General features: G+C 44.7%; 1 protein-coding gene across 2 annotated transcripts in view; it reads left to right on the top strand.

Moving 5' to 3' along the window:
- Positions 1 to 24,125, top strand: part of REXO5 (RNA exonuclease 5) — a 350,267-nt gene that overhangs the window by 226,180 nt on the left and 99,962 nt on the right. For both annotated transcript variants that reach the window (XM_078665078.1, XM_078665077.1), the window contains exons 16-17: positions 15,732 to 15,824; positions 22,499 to 22,718. In XM_078665078.1, the coding sequence (XP_078521204.1) occupies positions 15,732 to 15,824; positions 22,499 to 22,718 (313 nt within the window). The remainder of the gene's footprint in view (positions 1 to 15,731; positions 15,825 to 22,498; positions 22,719 to 24,125) is intronic.

Here is a 24,125-nt window from a genome sequence, read left to right as displayed (position 1 = left end):
GCCTTCCTCGGGGTCAGATGTCTAATGGCCAGTAATACCTCAGAGGGCTGAAATGGTTCTTCACGCACCAGTGGAAATTGGGCCCTAATATCGGGGTCTGGGGGAGAAGGAGATAACACTTCTATCCCGCCATACATTGCAGAGAAGTGGGAATACCATTGTTGTTCTGTTATATGGTTGGCGATGGGTGGCGTGGTTTGCGGCCTAGCCTTGTTAATCAATTCCCAGAACAGCGTGGCATTCTTCTTATTGGCTGCGGATTTAAGATCCTGCCAGTATTTTTCCTCCCACTCACGTTTGGCCAACACTAATACCCTCGCATAATCCTTCCTAGCCGCTCTAACTAGTGAGGGATTCTTTTTAAGCAGGGCAACTGTCAGCTCTTTCCTTTTTGCCTTGCACTGGTCCGAATACCACGGGTTACTGGATTTGGCCAGTTTACTATTCTCTCTGCCCCTTTTACCCTGGATTAAGAAATATTTTCCAACTTCCTTTATTGCGTTTTTATAAACCAAGCAGAAGGACGGCCCCTGGGCACTACCATTTTCCAGTTCAAGGTCTACCAGCTTTACAGTCAGATCTGCTACGTGTGCCCTAATCCTCTCAAGCTTCCCGTCCTGGAATTGGATCTTATCCCATTTCAACCTGCGATTGCCATTGTTGGGGATGACCTCGTTGGTTAACCTCAAGGGGACTTTAATCCCACTTTCCTTGCGTTTACCCCACCTTAGCTTCATACATAAAGGATTGTGGTCGCTATCCTGCGAAGGTACTACCTCCATATCAATTAGATCGCACCGCAATGTGACATCCAATAGGATGTAGTCTATTCTGAATGGGCCACTAAGCCTGTTAAAAGTCATTGCTCCGGCGCGATCAGAGATTGTCCGGCCATTTAGCGCTCTTAAATTAAATTCCATGGTCAGGGCATTGATCTGAATTGCCCTTTCTGACCATTTTCTAATTGGGGCTAATGACAGGGCTGGAATAGACCATTTAGAATCCTCCTCCTCTATGCCTATATATGCCTAGGGAATCATCCCTACTGAGGGGTTCAAATGTACAGTTGAAATCCCCACCCACTATGATTTTGGATGTTGGGGGGCATTTGGCTAATACCTGTTCTAGGGTCGCCAATGTACATGAGGTCAGATCCCCCGGAGTACCTCTAGAATAGATATTAAATAGATCTATCCTACTCCCCTTAATGTGCCCTGCAAATGAAAGGTGTAGAATATCTCTACTCGCGGATTCATGGGTTGTGACATCCCAATTCGGTCCAATTTTTACCCATACATGTAGGCCTCCCGCCGGTCTTCCCTTCCCGCAACTTATTGCTGGAAGGAAAAAGGTTGCATAGTCGGATTTGTGCACTGGAAGCAGGCTCCAGGTTTCTTGGAACATGCATACATCGAACTTCTCGATGAACGCATTCCATTCTGGTAGAATCATTTTCTTCTTTAACCCAGCCACATTCCAGGATAGCAGATGGATAACTCTATGGCCGGTATCGAGCCGGTCAGGGGTGACACCCTTATTCACTCCCAGCAGGCAGGAAGTAGGCTCAGCAATAGCTTCTACGGAACTAGCTATATTCGAGGGTAGGCTGTTGTCATTGTTACCCCCAAGGCCTTTATTTGTGTGGTAGTTATAATCCCGCTACTATCAGAATTGCTGGCAGATATAGAACCCACTTTCCCATTATCAGGACTATTGGCCGCTATAAGAGCCACTTTCCCCTTGTTTAGAAGACTTAATGATTTTGGATGTCAATCAACCATATCCAGACAGCTAAATCTGTTTGTGATCGGAAAGCCACCCAAATTATCCCTAGAAACTTGCTCTGTGGTTTGTTGCTCCCCCCATGGGCCCCATTCCTGACCCCGGATTCGATGGCCTGCTCTATACCAATTTCCATCAACTACATGGTTCCGCGTGGGGCCACTCCTAGCTGGGTAAAAAAAAGAAAGTCACCTAGTAGCTATACCCTCAAGCCTGTCTTGAGTATCCCATGAGCAAACATGGTCAGCAGTATAAGAGTCCGCAAATTTAATCAGCACACAGTCACCCTGTACAGTTTTCCTATGATGACCCAACCATGACACCCTCCGCACAGTCAAAATCTTGCTTGGGCGATGCAGGGGTAAAGGCCGGTTTAGGTTAAGCCAATGTCGAACTTTGTTGAGTAGTGACCAATTAGCTTCCTCCCCGGGAGCCTCCAATTCCGGAACCCCCGTCATGACCACCCCATAAGGTGTGGCCTCTGGGGTGAGATTTACCACTCTACCTCTTGCCGGCTCTCCACCGTTTTTATTTCCCTTTGGATTGGTGGTGTGTGCCCTTGGTAGTGTGGCCCCCTCGCCAGGTGGGTTAGCAGGCGTGCTGATTTTATCAATCTTTTCAACTGTCTTCACAGCGACTGCAACTGATTTGGGGTTGGTATTCACCACGGGTGGTAGAGGATTTTTGGGAGCTTGTACTATGGGTTTGTTGCTATTTAATTTGGTACCCCCTATTTTTTGTACCCCGGGTGGACTTTGGTTTTTGGGCATGGTGCAGAGATCAGCTAGCTGTTTTCCAATGTGGGAAAATTTTTCCTCGATGGGAGAGAGATAAGATTTGATAAGCTTTTTTATCTTCTTTAAGAGTTGGGTGTCGGCCACCTCCCCACTGACACTTTCACTATCCAGGCTGGTTGAACCTTCTATGATCCCTATACTCCCAGCCTGTAGTATAGCGTCGTTTTCACGGGGGTCCTGATCTATATGCGGTTTTTGTACGGGGGCCCTAATTGTCTTTTTCTGGTGTCGTCCCCTTCCCCTCGCTTTTTTTGTCTTCCGTACTTTGGGGATAGCGCCCTTCCTCCTACCCCTTGTTGAAAATTAGTACGGTTTGGTGAACATTATCTGCGCCATCTTGCCTCTTCCCCTGATGCCACACTTTTGTCGTGCGCACCCGCCATTTTTTGCCCTGATCAGAGCGAACCCTTTTGCATGCCGCTGGCCCCTGATATAGCCCTTCGCCCTCACTAAGCCTGCACGCTGACCAACCCCCTGCTTGCACCTGCCTTGAATCATAAACCCCTCTTCGGCGCTGCTCTGCCCCAGGCCCTCATCCTGTTCCCAGCGCGACACCTCCCTTCTTCCCTTTCACGATCCCCGGCCCTTAGATGCAAACCCCCTTTTTCCCTGTGTGCCCGTTTGTCTTCCCCGTTCCCAGGCCGACACCCAGCACTGCCGATACCATTCCTTGCCCCTCCCCGTACAATAGAAAGCTTCCCCCACCAAAGGATCCCCGGGTTGATCAAAGCCCCCACTCCATGAGATCCGATCAAACCCCCCACATTCCGTGAATCGGCGGAATATCCAGCTGCGCGATACTCATCACCTTTTGTGACTAGGGTGGGGACTTCAACTGTAAATGTGTGTGGGAACGGGCCCAAAGGGGAGTTCCGGGAATGTCTTTTCCATACATCAAAGCTTTAACATGAATATGTAATCTGCAATAAAGTCATAAAACAGTGTATAAGAGGCCAGGCCTCAGAAGTGTAGCTAGAGCACCTCAGAACGATACCTTCTGCCCGTTTTGTTGTGTTCTCCTCCGGAGAGAATAAAAAACCTTGTTTCCTGCCTTCCAGTCTCCAGCGCCTGCCTCTTCATTGATTAAATAACTAGAGGGTCACAGAGGCAATACCGCCGGGCAAATACCGATTGTCCCCGACCCGTCTCAGGTTTAACAATTGGCGCCCAACGTGGGGCCCATCAGCGACTCGTGGATCCAGTGGGAGAGGTCCCGACGACAGAGTGAACGACTGCAACGATCGGGAGAGCTCTTGCCCAATAGACCCTCGTCTGGCAGCCGATCATCCAAACTTCACTAGTTCCGAACAGACCTCTCTCGAGTGATCTACGGTCCTGACTGGGAACCATTAGGAGTGCCGTGAGAAATACGAGAAAAAGAGGACGAACGGGCGCTGGATTCGGAAGACAAGAAACTGTCCACATGGTCCGGGTAAGGTCGTGTAATCACGACAAGTTGCGAAATGATTGCTTGATTGTTTGATTGCTTGATTATTTATAAAATACTAGTATTACTCTTTGTTTGACCTATTTGGAGATTCACTGTCTGCACACGGAGAAACAGTAGGCTCCTTCTCTTTTGCAAACGGTGAAGGATAGGTAACGTAACCGTCGCGCCTATCTTTCTCCCCCACTGACTCTATTATTTCTTAACGGTTTTTGGGAGACTCCCCTCTCCCTCACTGATTAAACTGGGTTCTTTAACCCCGAACTACTGTTCACAGATTGTCTTCTGGAGATTCTCTGTCTGCAAACCGGAAACAACAGCTTCCTCTTTGCGGTTAGTGAAAGGGTAGAGGACGCAGACTTTTGCGCCCTACTTACTCTCCCCATTGTCCTTTTTCTATCCTATTTATTTATTTATTAATTGCTTGATTGTTCCGCGCTCTTGGTTACTCTTTTTTATTTTTTGTTCATGAGGTATTCACTGCCTGCAAACAACGTAGAATAGGAATATTCTGTCTAGTCTTTGCACCTAGTGATAAGATAGGCACTGCTGACTTATTAGTCCCTCGTTACGAGCCGTCATGTCTGTCTTCTCCCCATTGATTGATAATTGGTTCAGCCCGGACCGTGTATTAGAGGTGGACCATATAGCTCCACTAGAAGGCACCCCTAATAAGGACATGTTCATAAACTATGGATTAGTTACCATAGCCTATAATAAATTGTGGCACAGGTATACCAAAGAAAGTCAAGACAAACAGTGGCCACTGGCAGGATCCTTTGACCTTGATAAAATAGAAACGTTAGAAATAGCCCTTCGAAATAATAAGACAACGCCTATTATGCTCGACAGTCTCGGTATGTGGCGCAGAGAGGCTATGCAACGACAGAGAAAAGACGAGGACAAACCAAGTAGAGAAATATACCGACAGGACAACCCCAGGACACCGCTACCCACAAGTTATCCCCCGACACTACGCAAAAGACGACCAGACTTAGGGCCAGACCAATGCGCTTTTTGTAGATATGTCGGACACTGGAAAGCCCAATGCCCGACTCTACTGAGCGTGAGTAAAGGCAAAGGGCCGACAGGAACGACAGATCGGCAGTATGAGAAAAAGCGCGAGACAAAGAAGAACCCGACTTACATAGACAGACCAGATAGAACCACCACGTTTGATTATGCCCGATGGCACAGATTTCGCCAGTACAATTTCAGCGGCATGCTCAAGTTCTCCTAGGTCGGGCAACGTCAAGACGGGAACCCAGCCACGCTTTAAGATTCACAAACGGAAAGAGATAATTATGACCAATAACTGTTTTATATTCGTCTTGGGTCTTTGTATGTCGTACTTGTACTGTCCCCCCCCCCGTCTGAGTTTGTGTGTATGTAATGTACGAATCTGCGTCATCCCTCTACACGTGTTTCCGTGTTACTCAACCTCTGTTAAGCAGAAACTTAGCATAAAAGCAACCTGGAAAGAAAGAAATGGTACAACAAAATCCGTAGACCATTGATGAACTTGAACTTTTAATTTAACACAGCAAACAAGAAATAATAACGGTAAACTGTAGAAAATGAAAGTCAAACAGAACATTCGCCCCCCCCCCCCCTTTCTGGAACCTTCCAAAGTAGGGCAGGGTTACGGCTACGCCCAACCAGCGGCAACCCATATAAGGCGGGCCCCGCTGCCAACTCTTGGTCAGGAAATCTTAACATATGGGGAAGCCGGAGGAGAGGCAGGGGCCAGCGGAGTCCAGCCGCAACGGCCCTAGGTAGTTGCCGGTAGTCCCGCCACATGCCTCCTCGGCCCAGCCGCAACGGGCCTGGATAGACTTAAGTAGTCCCGCCACATGTCCAGAGAAGAGCGAGGCACCTCTTCCTTTTCTCCTCCGCAACAGCCGCAGCAGCTCTGGGCGGCGGATGCCCTGTCCATACCCCTGCAGGAATGCGTCCAGGTCGGGCCGGGAGGGAGAGGCGACGCGGACGAGCCTCTCCCACCTCCACCGATAGGAGGTCTCCCAGCCCCCGGCCCAACGCCGAACACCCCCAGTCAGGCGATGGTGCCCATACTTGCACAGCACCGAACACACCATGGTGGCACCCCAGTATTTGCGCAGCACCGAACGTGCAATGGTGGCCATATTTTCGGAACACCGAACCTGCAATGACTGCACCGATACTCGTGCCGCGCCGAATGCGCGCCACAGGTGGCCATACTCCCACAGCACTGAGCACAAGACTTGGGGAACACCGGATGTGGAGAGACCTTCATGCGGGGCGATGAAAAAGAGCAGCATGGAGTGCACCGGGAGAAGGAGACGGCGCGAACGAGTCTCCCTCGCCCCCCAGGTGGGGGCATCACAGCTGCACCCCAGCCGAACGTCCCGCTTTCACACAACAGGGACCTCTTCCTTTCACTCCGAAGGATCTCTTCCACTCTTGCAAACTCGACGAAAGTGGCCCCTGTAGGGCCTCAAAATGGCGTCTGGGTCCGCTGGAAGGCGGGCCCCGGCCACTAGAGTAACTTTGACCAGCAATATAACTCGGACATTTGCCCACTGGGGCACGAGCCCCCATCTCCGACAGCATCTCCGCAGCCTTGAAGACCCTACAAAAGTCCCCGGCGGAACCTTCGGCCTCTGCAGGTTTCCGGTAAGGGACGGCTGCCTTGACCGCCAACGAAATAAACATGACATTGCCACTCCTTCTGTTAGCATGAATTCTAGAACTGCCGAAAAGGACTCTGGTCCAAACTGCCAGTAATGGGAAACATTTCCCCCTGATGCTACTTCCGGACTGAGCCGGCCCCGCCCAAAATGGCGCCGGTATCAAGAGGGACTTGCGAACACCACGTGGTGTTCCTTCGCACTAATATAAACTTGATGTTCTGAGACTTTATATGATCCTTTGTACACTTGGCTAGAAAAGACAAGGAGAGCTCACTCGACGAACAGTATGAAAGGATCCCGTTAAAAATGTTGATTACAAATGTACAATGTATTATATTTTTATAGCTGATGTATAACCTCATCTACGACGCACACATACAGTATGCATATAGGAAATCTGATTACAACTATTATGATTATGTTTCTAAATTATGAAATAAATGCCCCCGAACCCCCAGCCAATTAATAGACGTTTTAGTTTCCTGCAAATGAATGAATAAAACTTTCCAATGTATTTATTTCCGGAAGACGACACTCCCACTATACGCGCTTTAACCATTGCCATGTCCGACCACATACGACTGCACCCTCATCATCCACGTACTGAAATGATTCCGAGAAATAAAGGTTTTCGAAACTATGGACGGGTATTGCATGCTTTATTTTAAAAAAAATGTGGGATCGGTGGGAAAGTTCTTTTCTGTGCACCCTACTCTGCTCTCTCTTTAAGGTTGAAAGAAGATGGTTGCCCAGCCCTGGAGGACGGATCGGATCGACAACACGACACTCTGCCTTCAAAGTACGCGACTGACTCATGAACTCTCGCGTGGAGGAAGACCTTGACTTCCAAGGATGGGTAAAACGAACGGTGTAAATGAGGGAATGTAAAAGGAGGGTGAAATGAAATGATGTAAACGTTATAAAGTACAACGTTCCAAGGTATCAGGGAACGGAGCTGACCCAAGAACCGAAGAACCTTAGAACGCCACAGTGTTGAAGGAGGTTTAAGGATCCCGATAGTGAGATACGTCCTTTGACTAGATACCTCGCACTAGGCACCTCTGGTTTCCTTTTCACGTTCCCCGCACACGACCTATATGGACACACTACCCCCCCCCCCCCCCCCCCGACTCCAGAAACCATATCCCCGGGGACTCTGCCCCGAGGAGGGAAGACGAGTAAGAGGTGAGTAAAGGACTCTTGAATACATGTATTTAAATATGCGCGAATGCTGTTCCCTCCCCTCCCCCCTTTTTCCTCCCTCTGCAGGTTACATCAGAAATTACAGCCGAGGTGTGGCGAAGATCTGAAGCCTTGCCATGTCTAATACACGAAGCAGACTAGCGCCGCAAGGTGGTGCCTAAGCACGCCTGCAAACTACTCACGTATCGAACAAACCCGAAAAATTAGCACGACCTGATAAAAAGTGATCACCCTTAAACCAGACCGGACGAATGAACCCATGTCACGTATGATGCGAAACTATGAGAGAATGTGTGTGTGTGACCGAGGCGCTGACCCAACTGGTCGAAGGACCGAGAATGCGAGAAAATGCGACAAAATGGTACCTCCTCTCTTCTTTCCTTTTCTCAAGGCACGTCCCCTCTACCCTGTCTAATACTCAAACTGCATGATTACAAGATCCTAACGCAGACCCGTGAATGTCCTTTACTGTGTAATGCACTAAATAGCCTTTCTTGAATACACTGCCACCCTCTCTGTTGCACGTGTATTATTTAGCCTGCCGTTGCACTCTCTCTCTCTCTCTCTCTCTCTCTCTCTCTCTCTCCTTCTATTTTTTTGCACTCCCACTCTTCCGAGCGATTAGCCCCGAAATTGGCAGACTGCCACCCCTAGCGCACCACCTAATTGGCTTCAAATACCGTCAGTATTTGCACAAAAACTTGTCTTTAATACAATCACCCTGAGACCGTGTCATTACCTCTCCTTTTCCGCTAGAAGTCAATGAACCGAGGTTGGGCCGTAAGGGAAAGGACAGGTAAGACGACAGAGGTTCCCTAATCTGGCCCGTAATAAGGGAACTACATGTCAACGGCTCCTATGGTATAAAACAAGGACCTCAGAATACGCGACCCTCCCCGCCCCGAATTGTCGCAATACCCAAACAGGAAAAATGATCACCCCTGTTACATCCCCTGTATCAGCCGCTCCAAACTGGAGTTATGAAACTACCCCTCATTCCCGGTTGTGAGGAATGGGTCGATTTACGCCCTTACCACAAGTTTCTATGTCCCTAGTTGTCTCCCATAAAACCCCTGTCTTTTCTGGTTAAGTACTCAGGCCGTAGGAAGCTACGTAGGAACCAGAATGATGTTTTACAAGGTTAAAAGACTAGACCAAAGTGAAGAAGTCGTTGAAATGAACCCTGCCGAAAGTTAAAAAAAAGAGAAAAAAAAAAAATTTGTTTAGTTGAAAAACAGGACGCATTGATAAAAAGAACTGTTTAGCCTATGTTCGTCCCTCAGCAAAATATCTGTTTATTACCATGTCGATAGCACACAGTACGGTGGGTCTCCATCAGATAAACTGTCGAAACTGTAATAAATAATTATGAAGGAAAGCCATAATACCTCCAACAGGCCCATCATCGGTCATTTATATGTTAGTTGTGAACCCTAAAATAACGGACGTTTTCATTTCTATCTGAAGCTGGGAGAGAAATAGACTTTTGTGATTTCCTTCCTCTGCAAATTCTCTAAAGACTGTCTTTTCAAACTCGTTTAAGGGTACGGCTGTCAGGAGAGAGAAGGACCGGATGTGGGAGCACGAGGCCTGACTGCAGACTATGGAACACCTACGACATGGGCCAAGGCGAGACCGCGACAGAACAGAGCTACAGGACGAGGCACTACCTCCAGCAAAGTGAGAAGAAAGGGCTAAACTGATGCCCCCGCTCTATGTTCGAATGTGTGCCGAAAGGTCCCCGCTCTCCAGACTCGGTCATGAGCCCGCCCATCTGAAGTCTCTCGTTCCCCTAGTTTGTTCCTAATTTGGCCTTGCTCCATCCCCCTTTTTCTCCGACCTACCCTATGGACTGTTTTGTACGCTCTTCTTCCATCTGAACTTTCTGACAATCACCTCAAAGGACACAGGGCGAAAAGGACCTTTCCGACCAGAAACGCGAGGAAAGGGTCGTGCCCTGCAACGCAGAACTTAGAATAGAGCTGGACTTGTAGCTCCACCGCCGGTGCTCCACAGCGCCAACGAAAGACAACAAAGAATAATGAGAACTCGTTAACTTCGAACATTTGACATCCTCAATCACCGTTTCTGCTATGCCTCATTTCTCTCCCAGCCGCCATTGTATTGATCATGCTCCAATCCGAATCTGATATATGTAATAACCTACCAGTTCACGTTATGAAATGTACTTGCTGCTCTCGCTACAGAATCGTTTTTTGTATTACATTTCTATGACTTTCCTGCTAAAACAAATTGATCAAAGTTTATCAAAAAGGTCCACCTCCTGAAACTAGAAATGTTAAAATGTATTGTTTACAACTCTTTTCATCTAGGGTTCCTACCGTTTTCTTTCTCATGCCCACCACAATAGAACCGAGTAGAAAATGAACCAGCAAGATGTCTTGAATATGTTAAAGGGAGGACTGTTGAAAATTAGTACGGTTTGGTGAACATTATCTGCGCCATCTTGCCTCTTCCCCTGATGCCACACTTTTGTCGTGCGCACCCGCCATTTTTTGCCCTGATCAGAGCGAACCCTTTTGCATGCCGCTGGCCCCTGATATAGCCCTTCGCCCTCACTAAGCCTGCACGCTGACCAACCCCCTGCTTGCACCTGCCTTGAATCATAAACCCCTCTTCGGCGCTGCTCTGCCCCAGGCCCTCATCCTGTTCCCAGCGCAACACCTCCCTTCTTCCCTTTCACGATCCCCGGCCCTTAGATGCAAACCCCCTTTTTCCCCGTGTGCCCGTTTGTCTTCCCCGTTCCCAGGCCGACACCCAGCACTGCCGATACCATTCCTTGCCCCTCCCCGTACAATAGAAAGCTTCCCCCACCAAAGGATCCCCGGGTTGATCAAAGCCCCCACTCCATGAGATCCGATCAAACCCCCCACATTCCGTGAATCGGCGGAATATCCAGCTGCGCGATACTCATCACCTTTTGTGACTAGGGTGGGGACTTCAACTGTAAATGTGTGTGGGAACGGGCCCAAAGGGGAGTTCCGGGAATGTCTTTTCCATACATCAAAGCTTTAACATGAATATGTAATCTGCAATAAAGTCATAAAACAGTGTATAAGAGGCCAGGCCTCAGAAGTGTAGCTAGAGCACCTCAGAACGATACCTTCTGCCCGTTTTGTTGTGTTCTCCTCCGGAGAGAATAAAAAACCTTGTTTCCTGCCTTCCAGTCTCCAGCGCCTGCCTCTTCATTGATTAAATAACTAGAGGGTCACAGAGGCAATACCGCCGGGCAAATACCGATTGTCCCCGACCCGTCTCAGGTTTAACACCCTCAGTATAGTGGCGCTCTGATCTTCCTATGTGATACTGGAGACTAAATCTGGCGATTTTTCCAAGTCAGTACTTATTTGAGTGTCACATGATAGGTGAGACACTGAAAGGTCTACCGTGTTGGGGAGACTACATCTATTGTCATGAACGTCTGCCTGGATATCTATGAGACCCACTGCCCTCGATTGATCGGGGGTTTTAGCCGTCGCAAGTTGGCCCAAAGAAGATCTTTTTTTTGCCAAGGCAAGGTCTTGGGACACCCTGCGCTCCATTAGGGTAATCCCTTGATCTATGATATCGGCCCTTATGATAAAGTTGTCCAGGGTACCCGTTGATAGGATACCCCCCGCCGCTGTTTTACTTCTACTCCCACGGGTGGACATTATTTATCAAAAGAGGTCACTAAGCGAAACTACAAGTGACTCTATCCAATTGTATAATGTGAAAAGTACATACATGCAGCCACTCAGCCGAGTGTAAGAGTAGGGGTTAGGGAGGGGGCCCGGTCCGGTCTCAATCGGGCTCGAACGGGCTACAACGGGCCCGCCCTTGGCCCGAGCTTCGACCCGCTCGCGTCCCGCGATGCGCGGTATGACCTTGATTTAAATACACAGGTGGAGGAGGGCGGGGCTTGCACGGGAAGAGGCACCAGCTGTCGATGGCAAAAGGTATGCTGGACCTCGCAGTCCCGGTGTGCCGCGCTATGTCCTGTGAACAGGGTCCTTCCCGGCAGGTTCGGGGCACAAACAGTGTCCTTGTAAACTCCAATTCGGTCCCAGCAGGGTCAGGAAACAAACAGGATGCAGGGAACTCCTACGAGCGGCTCCCGCGCAGCGGGGGCCGCGAGGAGTGAAGTACAGGTGGAGAAGGGCGGGCTTGCACGGGAAGAGGCACCAGCTGTCGATGGCAAAAGGTATGCTGGTCCTCGCAGTCCCGGTGTGCCGCCCTATGTCCTGTGAACAGGGTCCTTCCCGGCAGGTTCGGGGCACAAACCGCGTCCTTGTAAACTCCAATTCGGTCCCAGCAGGGTCAGGAAACAAACAGCATGCAGGGAACTCCTACGAGCGGCACCTGTGTGCTCCAGGTCGGGGAGGGGCTGCTGCAGCCTCTAGAGTTCAAAGAGAAGTATTCAATACTTCTCTACCTTCTCTCTGGGCCATTCTATTAGAGAGAAAATGCTCCCTGATCCACCCTCTATCCTTTATGGCAATGTCGGAGGGTTTCTCATAGTTAGACGGGCAAACTAACGCCCTAGTTGTCTCCAGAATATATTTAAACCAGGGTCTCTTATTCCCATAGTCACATGAAAGACAGTCCAAAATAACTTCTTTATTCAGTCAGTCACACAGCTTTATTCGATCTTTTTAAAACGGATCATAAAAGCACAAGTTATCTACAAAATCCAACACAATATATACACATATATATATATACACATTTAAAATAAGAATTAAACAGTTGCAGTGATCCAGGTAAATTCATATAAAAACGTTTATGAAAAAAGCATTTCAGAATTTAAAATTAATTAATTAGTTGTTGTTACTAAAATGTCGTCCCACCTTTTTCCTCTTCCTAAGACCAGCCCAAAAAAATGAGGCAACAGAACAGCATACAAATGGATCCGGTAGAGATTTTAAAAAGTACATGGCCACCCAGCACTGCCTAAAATTGTGGTACCTCAGGATTGGGAGTATGAATGTTTTCCTTTCCTCTGTATAGGTCTTGCAAAATAATACAATGTGTATATCTGACTGTACTGCGTAGTTGTTACAGGGACAGGGTAAGAGGTCTGCTAATTTATGTTTATTCTTTATTCAAATTAGCTTCCTCCTTGTACTGAATTATGCATCACACCAACAGGGGATCAATAATAATCTGGTCCTCGTGTACTCCATATCCAGTTCCTGATGAATAGCAAACCGAGATTTAGATAAAGGGACCCCCAAAAGACGGCGGCACACCCTATTTTCCTCAGATTGTGCTCTACTCATACCCCTATAACCCCATACCCCTGCAACAGAGGTCATTATGGGAAGACACGTCCTCCTGTATATTTCAAGCAAAGGAAGAATTGGCTTATTGCTGATGGATGAGGCAATGGTAAAAATTTTGGCAGACGTGTGCAGAAAATGATTCTTCCTATCATTAACACACAGGATTTCAGATGCACGCACTATCATACACTGTACTAAGATATAGAAACTGTCTCTTTCTCAGCAACCCTCCCCCTAATTCTGATGCAGCGAATTTTTAAATGTTTTGTTCCACAAACCATAATAAAAAATTGGTTCCCAACTTTAATTGCTTCATAAAGAACACAAAAGAAGTAATCATTAACTTTAAACTATTAGTGTTCCTGGCTAGGAGCACAGCGTCATCTGCGTATAAAAGCGCAAGGACAGATTTTTCATTAACCAGTGGAACATCAGCCCTTAAATTGGTTAGAGCAACTACCAGACTACTTATGTAAAGTAGGAACAAAATGGGTGCCATCACACATCCCAGGCAAACCCCACTTTTGACTGCAAAAGAGTGGAACACTCACCTCCATCCCCATACCTCACAGAGGCAAGCAGGTCCATATGCTGGCACTAAATCCTCCTCTAAGCCCAGGATACGTAAAATGTCCTAGAACTTGGATCTAGTAATGCAATCGAATACGCATGAAAGATCCATAAATGCTGTTTGGAGGGGACAAGATTTAAGAAACGTATACTTGGATGTAAATTTAAAGCATATTCCATAGTTCCAAGACTTTTTCTGTAGCCGAATTGGACCTCAGAAAGATATCCTTTTCTGTGAACCAGAGGAGCAGCCTATCAGTATTATTCTGCCAATAATTTTAACATTGGAATCCGACATTTGAAAATGTACTCCTACATGGCATAAAGGCTATATTTATATTTGAACAAGACATGCGTATGATCTGCATAATTGTAGAAATGAATGATGAATAAATGTATGACTGTTAGGAGTCAAAGTAGCTTAATGCACCCGGGGTACATCACAGCCACAAAGGGACAAAACATTTATAGCGTTGAAATGGCATATTGGCTGTCTGAGATACATTTTTCAACTCAGTCATGGTCAAAAGTCTGAATCGCTACCTCAAACACTATCTATAAATGACATTTTACAGCATAATCCCACTTTGAGTGCTGCTGAATGGTCAAAAACCAATACACATTGGTAAAATGAGTTTTGACACGCCTTCTCCACTTTTCCATTAAGATTTTTTTAGTGGCCCGTGTTGAAGGCTGATGACTTATCTAAATGAACAAGCACTCACATTGTGTCATCTACGTTTTCTCACTGAACATCAAGAATATAGACCATGACTCTCTCCTTGCTATATAATAGGTGGAAGCTGGCCTACCTTGGGTCAAGGATGTTATAGGTATCAGCAAAATCCTGGAGCTGTGATACTGATCTCCTTCCCATACGTTTAGCCTAAAGGAGGAGATTTGTTGTTTCAGTGGTCAGGTCTGCTGTATAAAGCTCAACATGTTTAAGGATGACAATCACCAATGGGATTTAAGACCCGCAAACACTGACGTTAAGGTAAAATGGACACAAACAAGCACTTGCTGTTTTTGATGATGATTTGTAGTATCCTTGTCTTCTTTTAGATGGACAAATGTGTTCAGCATTTTGCTACCAGTTATAGGAACATTTGCAAAGTGAAAAGCTAGAAGACGTCGAACAGCTCTTATAATGTTAGAAAGATTGGCCTCTGTCAGCTGGGGGCCATACAATTAGTTGGAAGGTTTTATTTAGTGTTTACATTGTATAATCGGAAGATAATGTCAAGGAGACACGTATTTTTATCATAGAGCAGTTATTATGAAAGGGGGTGATTGGTATAGTTCATTTAATGTAAAATGATTTAATGGTTCTTCATAGTGGGTTTTTCCGAAGATATAGTAGGTCCCAGAGGTGGATCTGGTATTAAATAGGAGTTGGGCCACAAAGCGGTAGACAAGCATGGTATAGTCAAACGTGTTTTAGTGTTCATTTTGAGGAGCTATTCTGACAGGGTGGATCCTTGGAGAGCACCTCATGGGGGACAAATGTGCATTTTTATAAATGTTTCTCATCAAACCTCCCATTGGGTCTTTACCTATACAAACATGGAATTATTTAACTAAGACACATTGAATTGCTTCCATTTTTGCATTCAAATGTGATTGGCATGTTTAACTTAATTCTGTACGGTAATAGCATTTAATTGACCACATTTTCAGATGATATTAGTTTGCTTTCTTCGGTGTGTATCTGAAATCAGTTGAATGATGTTATTACATATTTGCCGTTTTAGGATCTCTAATTAAAAGGAAATGTTTGTGACTTGGAGAGCAATGCTTTATCCCAGCTCATGGCACTGACCGCATTAATCCATCTGTAGGTCTAAAACTCTATCGGGTATGTGCAGAACTGGTTAAGCAAACCTGAATTTACTGTCCTCTTTGTAAATCGTTCTGATAAGCTTCTTGTGGAAACACTTTTTCTGCTTTTCTAATGTTTATTTTCCACCTACAGCCTTTTGTCTGTATTCAGTATGAACTACTTGAAGCGGCCCAGCTGGCTGTGGAAATCCTAGATGGAGCCTGCATTGAAGGAAGCCTTATCAAGGTATACCTGGGATGTGGAAATTAGTGACTAGGTGAAAAGAGGGTTTATTTTAAATGATAGGTTGCAGCCATACCTTGCTTAGGATGTACTTGCATGTATGACATGGATAACTAGGACAGTTTAAAATGGCTATGCAGCCCATTTACACACTCATAATGTATTGCAACTGTGGGATGCTTCTATTCCAGATTCAAAGTGATATAAGTCCACTTAGCATAATGCCACCCATACAAGAATCTTCACTAAACTGTTTCAGCAAGGTGATCCATGCTCTGCTGCGTGTTAGCACACACAGGGCCAGATGTAGGTCACCAAATACCAGTCGGTAACGGCCGATTTCGGCCGTTACCGACCGGTATTTGGTGATTGAGATGTAGGGGGCCTAAATTTTACAGAATCAGTAAATTTACCGATTCGGTAAATTTACCAATTCGGTAAAATACCGATTCGGTAAATTTACCGAATTGGGAAATCTATATGTAGGTGGCACTGCAAACAGTGCCACAGGCCCCTAAGAATTCGTTATTTACCATGTAATACTATTGCATGGTAAATAACGAATTCCTGTGTACATGCACATCTGTGCATGTACACCTGTGCCATGTGGCACGCAGACATGCCCTAAGGGCATGTATGTGTGTCACATGGCACACAAGCCTAAATCAGGGGTGCAACAGGGTGTCAAAGTGACACCCTGTCCCCCTTGTCAATTCGGTAATTTTACCGAATCGGTAAATACCGATTCGGTAATTACCAAATATTCCCGATTCGGTAATTGATTCGGTAAAAATACCTACATAGCATGTACCAATTTGTAAATACCGAATCGGTAAAATTCGGTATTTACGAATCGGTAAATACTAATTACCTACATCGGGCCCACAGTACAGTAACATTGAAATGAGCTGTGCCTTATATTTTTTAAATTTCACCATAAACCAGGAGTTGTTTGAAACTGACGACTAGAAACAACCCAAGACCCTGTAATATGGTTACCACAAGCAAACATAGAAAAATAATATTTGAGTTTTACTATAATCGTGAGCTCAGGAAGATATCTTTAAGTTTCAGACTTAATGAAATATGAAATGCAAGGCCTTGTGAGTTTTGGTAGCTATTTGTTCATGGAGGTTGAAGACTTCTAAATATGTGTTGTTTGGATGAAGGAAAAGGAGTGTTGCTATGAGTTTGTGGATTTTTTCCTTGAATTCTTCGTTTGGGCTAAGAGACCTAATTTGAGATGGCAACTTTAGTGTTGCAGACTCAGAACAAGAGCCAAGCAGTGAAGCTTAGAACAAAACCTATAGGGATGAGGGAGTGATCGTGATAATGATGAGCGTGTTGGCTTGTCTAGAATAGCAAGCGTGCCGCTTCTTTTGTCTTTTAAAGTAGCTGATCTTTACTTTGGCACCTTTACTTCATCTGACATTTACTTCACTTTTATTAGTTCAACAGCATCTTTACTTTATCTACATTGAGGAAGGTACCATTTCCTGCATACATCAGGAAATCTACTTTTAATGCAAGTAAACTTAAGTAGTAAGTTTAATAATCTCAAGATTATTTGTAAATATTTTATGTTTAACTAGTTTTTTTAAGGTTAGGTTCATGAAAACATAGCATTTGTATAATGTTAGTTGTTAATTTAATTATAATTTTGCAGGTGGTGATCGTCAGCTCTCATTTTGGGTATTTTTTTACCATCAGACTTTGACCCACAGCAATGAAGAAAAGGGAGAAAGAATGATAGAGAGAAACAATTAAAACAGTGACAAAGGTAGAGGCAGGAAGGGTGGTGGAATTAAAATGCTTGAGGTGGACGCAAGGCCAGCCAGACATGGGATTTAACAATGCCAGAAGCGGGCTCCTAGAATTAGTTTTGAGGCCCACACTTGTTTCTTTTACAAATTAAGCACCAAATGCATTTAAACTATAAGGTTAGGGTTATCATTAGAGTTGGAATGGGGTTTTCAATTAACTTAGTTCATGGTTAGGAGGAATTCATTTAATACATTATAAGCAACCTTGATTTGTTTAAATTATTTAAATTGAATTGAAGAAAGGGTTAGAGTTAGTTAGTTTTGAGTTTATATGATCGTTATTACATTTTTTTTCTAATTAGATTGCGAATGGGGTTAGAGTTTCTATTTGTTTATTCTAATGCATAACTTACATTAGTTTAATGTAGTTATAGCTAGGATCAATTCCATTTAAGATTAAAGTAAGGCTTAATATTAAATGAATTCAATGTACCTAAACAAAATTAAAATAGGATTATGGACATGGTTAACATTAGGTTAAAGTTGAGTTTAGGAAAATGGGAATGACTTAAGTGTAGGACGAATTAAGTCATTTCAAAGTTGTGGATAGTTGGGCAAAGTAAAGGTAGATAAACTAAAGACATCTCATTTAACCCACTAGGCATGAATTTATTGGAGTTGCCATTAAATTCAGTGTCCTGTGTGCTGTCCGTAACGCCTATCGTGGCAAAGGACCTGCCTAACTAAACAAATGTAGCAATTCACAATGCTCTTAACAGGAACCCTAAGTGCAGCATCCACACATCTCCTTGCCAAAAAACCTTCAAAGGACTGAAACACTGAGGTAGGCCCATCATCCCTGGTTGTGGAATGTACTGAACTTAAGCTTCATGCCTGAGTTGAATTGCATGCGCTTTAGAGAAAGCCTCAAGACCAAACTGTTCAGGATGGCTCACAACTGAGGTCATGTGTTTGGGTGTACTGATAGATGAATATCCAGCAGGACCTTTCCTCCAACCAGTTAAGTTTAAATCCCCCCTTCCACTCAGCATCCAGACTTCTTACTCGTTCGCAGCACTGAGATGTAACTTCCAGAACACGGACAATACTATTTAAAACTTCATAATGAATAATGAAATAGATGTGGGTCAAAGCCATGTTTCAGCAGTAAAGGGTGCATTATTTGTGTTGTGTTTTCTTCGATCTGGTTTGTCTGGTGGATATTTAATGGTTGGCCAAGCACAAGTGAATGAATGAGGCACCGACAGGAAATATGTGGTCTGATGTGTTTGATGTGTGAAGAACAGCAAGAATGTGGCTCTTGGGACAACTTGAGGTGATTGTGGTGTTTTTTCTATTTCAGATCTGGGTTACAATGAGCACAGCCATGGGCTGTACATATTGTGAAAAGCTATATTTGTGACTTTCACTGGTGGTGTTGAGTTGGGTTCTGGTTCTCTGCCCTTTCTAATCCTAGCGGTGTCTCGGACCCCATTTGACTAGGCCAAAGAGCAGACAGGGGTTACTGGGCACCAACAGTGGTGGTTGAAGTAGTTTGCCACTGGTGCCCTGGGGTCTGTCCTAATGTGGTTCTGCTAACTAGGCTAAGTGCACTCTTTTTGCACCTGATTGTCAGGGTAGCAAGGGCGAGCAGGCCAAAGTATCTCAAGGAGGTAATGTGGGGATATAGACTCCGCATACAGGTCACAGAATACATTGCTGCTTCTATTTTGTGATTGAGTGCTGAGTTAGGTTCGATAAACTGTCCCTCCAAACTCTTCTAGCCAACGTTCACAGTCCGTATCTCTCAGGTGTATGGAATTCCATGATGTGTTGTGCACTTGGGATTACCAAGAAGGGCTGTTCTATTGGACGGGTCATGGGGTGAGCTGTCGCACTCACTGGGGCTCTTTCAGGCAATCCCACTCCTTTTCTCAGTCATCCTGCTTGGATGGCAGTAGCTGTATGAAGACACCTCCAGCAATCTGCTCTATCAGTTGTGGAGTAAGGATCTTCCTAGTAGTGTCCAGGGTGCTTGTGATATAGCTGAAATACAACAAAGGTAGAATCAACACAGGATGTCTGCATCTTTTTCCATAGCAATCTCCAAATCGGCCAGCCTTTACAAATGGCAAGTCGTACACACCCTCTCCTATGTTGGACTTTAACACAGCAGTTAGGCAGGGAGACAGGCGGACTCTGGGAACTTCACCGGTCTTCTCGCTCCCACATTTCGTCTGCTTGCACTGGGCCGTTCCGCACATGAGGGCTCAACAGCTGGGTTCTACTCCATAGATTAGCCAACCACTGCAAGACAATACTTTCTCCCCTCTCGGAAGGCAGGCAGTTCCCAGGGTTGGTGGCAGACCCACAGGATTGCAAAAAACAGGCGATGCCTCCCTCCTTCCGGAGATTGGCTAAGGGCGATACCAATCCTGGAACATAGCTTCTGTTCTTGGACAGTAAAACAGCTCGAACTGGGACAAAGTTTGGGACCCATTTTATGTTTTCAGGCAGTAGATATAGATCCACTGTCTAGGTTTATAAACCAGTCTCACTTGGTTTCTTTTTATGGTTCAGTTTTTCTCTGCAGCACAGACAGGTCTTTCGTGCAAGGTGACTGCTTCTCACAGCAGGTTGATGATGCTGTCTGCAAGACAGAGGACCCACAAGATGAGCACAGTAAATGTGAAGCTCTGCACATGATTCTCATCGGCATTTCTGGGTGTGCCACTCAACGAAAAACAAAAGACTTCGGCTCTCCCCAGAAATGTATCATTCACTAGCAACTGTCTGTGCTGACTAACACCAATTTACTCTCCATTAAACAAATTGCAGCACTCAAGAAGAACTAATCAGCAGCCCCTTGCTAAAAATATCAGGCAGTCCTGTCTCTATCTATCCATACTTCTGTGTCTTGTGTTACAACCCCTTGCTCTTGAATACATGCAATACACTTCCACTGTCTTGGGTTGTTTCACAACCTACATTTTGTGCCATGTCCAAAAAGGGGCAACTCAAAATGGATCCTACTGGTAACTTCATACGTACTCACTTGCAATCAGTATGGAGTCCAAATCCCTCCCACCATACATGCACACGCACTTGACATTCACAGAGGGACATCATGCCATTGTCATGACAAGAATGAAACCTTGCGCAAGCTTGCATGTAGAGCGTGGGTGTTCCTGGACAGGTGAAAAGTGCTGTTGAGCTACCAATTGCAAAAATCATAGTAAGCAACAACACCTACTCATTGTACATTGACAGAAGCATATTTGGTAGTCATGTGCCGAGCCAAAAGTATGCATTTTTTAGGCCTTTCCATTACCCCAGAGCCAGGCTCTGGGCCTCTGTATCAATTTCGGGTCTAGGCCCACAGGGAGCATGCATGATTTTGTGTGCGTTGAGGCCAAAATAAAGTTACCAGATTCACTTGCAGTTGGGTCACTTAGGCCAGGAGTAGACACCTTTTACCATGTAGAGGGAACATTCCTGTCCCAACACAGACCCAAACAGTCAACAGTAGGTTTTGCTGCAGTAATCAAGCTGGATGCCTTTGAAGACTCTCTAAATTGTTGATTTGAGGAGGGATTTTGACCAGGCTTCCAACAGTGAAATCTACCTACTTGCCCTGGATTCGTTTGCATGGACACCAAGAAATGACCGCTAGGAGTGACTAGCCTCTAAAGTCATTGATTTGACAAGTTGTCTTTTTGGTCATGGATTACATTGAGGGAATTTTTACTAAGCTGGGGAATATTTTAGAATGTTATATGGATACCGTTGCTGGTTTATGAGGGCTTTAAAATGTTTTACCCATCACTGGCCTTCCACATAAAATATGAAGAATGACCACATGGAAAGTAAGCCAATACCTCCTGGCCTCCCAAAGCCATTCAGAATCTGAAACCATGGGCTCAAAGTCATGCAATATCAGATTGTCATATTGAAGCAGAGGGTAAACTGATGGACCAGATTGCCAGTTAGGATAAATAGAAGTTTATTTGACAATCCTTCATGATCAAAACCACGGACATCACATAATCAGGCTGAGCAAATGGGAAACATTTTACCTGGCTAACACTCATTATTTGGAGCCCTTTATCAAATAGAAAGCTATTTAGGACCATGTACAATCCAGCCCCATCATTTTTAATGCTCCTCCGCGTTCACTGCACTCTGCAGATAATACTCTCTTCTAGTCAAAAACTGCATTAATAATGGTGATGTTCTGCCTGCAAATGTAGGAATGTTTCACCAAAAAGAATGAATTCCTCTTTGAACTTTTAGGAAAAGATAAAAATCAGACTTGTTACCAAGTAGAGCCTGAAGAATCGCTGCTCTTACTTTTTCATGTTATCCTTTATAGCAACCATAATTGTGGCAAACTTGTCCTTTGCTACTCAAATTTACGTAATTGAGCACAAAATAAAACTGAGCTCATGCACCTCATACTTCTAGACTGGCCTACCTTACCAATTCACTCTCTTGTGATCACAGAAGTGGCATATAATGTCCTCCAATCACTGATTCCTCTCACAATTCAGAAATCTTTATTCATAAAGGTTTTAGAGACCTTTGTCGTTCACACAATTCATTCTTAAGAGAAAAAAAAATTCTACCTTGCTTTCAGGTGATGGCCCTATTATGTCCACAATCCTGTATTACGTGTACTGATGTCAAATGCATCTCTAAGGATTATGCTCTGAGTAAATTAGGTGACAGAAAGTGGATCCTAAGCTTTCCCCACTGAGGCACATCTTCTGTTAGCCTTCATCTTTTGAGGTGAAAAGTTAATCAAACAACATTAATGCTTATGTGTAATTGTGAATGTCTAATGTGAAATTGGTGGTAACTGAGCATGTTCAGTAAGCCTTTGCGTCACCTGTGTATTTGTTTGTCATCCGGAAGGTTCAAAGGCCAATCAACGAAGCAACCCTGGACTATGACAGTATTATTAGGGAGCTGGACAGAGACATTGAAACGGAAAGCATAGTTTACGTGTCTGGAATTAAGAAATCAGAAACCAAAGAGGATCTGCAGCTGAGATTCCGTCGTTTCAAAGGCCTTGAGCACATATTCCTGCCTAAGGATTCCGCCAGTGGAAAAAACCGAAAATACTGTTTTCTAAGTGAGTAACATGTTTAACATGTGTGAATGTAACAATGCATTAACAATGTAAAAAGTTGAGTCTATATTTTCAGTTCGTTTCTCTGGGTCTTTGTTTGGTCTGTATTAGTGATTGGTACTCTTGTTTATAAATGGTGTAGCACTATAGTACTATTTCACTCAAGATGAATATCAATTGATTAATCACTTTTTATTCCATTTGTACACTTGACTCTGCAAGGACAGCCAGGTGGAGCATTCAAGGCTTACAGCAGCAAATATTAGGAATTTTGTAACTTAGTTACGGGTTTGCTGTTATCCACAATAAGCCCAACATCCATCACTTATTTTACAAAAAAAGTTCTTATTTACAGTACGTGTAGATAAGGCAAATCGGTTACTGTTAAGCACAGAACAAAGAAGCCTGGAGGTCCTAGTACATTCTCTGGCATAGACATGACCAAATAGCACAGTAGAGTGCTGTATTAAAGAGAACATTGGGACATTTGCATAGTCATATCCTTGAGCCGGCGATCACATGTACTTGTCAATCTCTGGTAATCTTTGACTCTCAGTTCTTGGTTTGGGCAATGTGTCCACATTTTTAAATGTGGCAAACACAATATTACAAATGCATTAAGTGAGCTACCATTCGTCTGCCCCTTGGCCTTGTTTCTAGGTAACCCTGGGTGTAAGCACAGGTAGATCAGTCGTTTTGAGCCCAAGTATCAGATAAAACAATCTCTGAAAGAGACCACCCACATGTTAACTGATATTTCCATCCCACAACCACTTGAGCAGACTGTATGATAGTAAAAGGGTAGATGAGAACTGGGAAAATACGATTAAGGTTGGGGTAGAAATAGAGCTGCACTTCTCCGTTCCAGAAGATAAAGGAAACCAATCCCTAAAATTAAATAAAGTAGCAGGACCATATTATGTACTGGTAATTTTATAAAATAATGAGTGGATTGGTGGGCAAGCTTCCTAAATGTCATTTTCCAAATAGTCTTGACCTCTTGGAACTTTCCCAAAAGCTGGAAAGGTGCTATAGTCAGACCAATCTATAAAAAGGAGGATGCCACACAGCCCAAGAATTATTGCCTAATTAATTTTTTGGGTGTGGGGGAGAATGTATTTTCAAAAATACTGTTAGGCGTAATGAAGGTCTGTGTAGAGCAAAACAACCTAATTCCGAGCAAGGTGGCTTTAAAGAGTACCACTCAACAATAGATCATTGCATTAGTCTATGAGCAATGGCAAAAAAGGCAAGTGAGGCAGATCGTTCTCCTGCTTTGTTGATTTCTGGGCCACCTTTAATTAGGTTAATCGTAAGCTACTGTGAGATATGCTGGGGCGGCTCGGTATCAACAAGGTGTTACTCTCACTAATTTAGGGATTGCATTAGCAGAATTGAGCCTGGGTAATC

Source organism: Lissotriton helveticus, chromosome 10 (genome assembly GCF_964261635.1).
Source record: "Lissotriton helveticus chromosome 10, aLisHel1.1, whole genome shotgun sequence".
Classification (NCBI taxonomy): Eukaryota; Metazoa; Chordata; class Amphibia; order Caudata; family Salamandridae; genus Lissotriton; species Lissotriton helveticus.
Note: the sequence above shows the minus strand (reverse complement) of the source record. Positions and strands in the feature narration are given on the sequence as shown.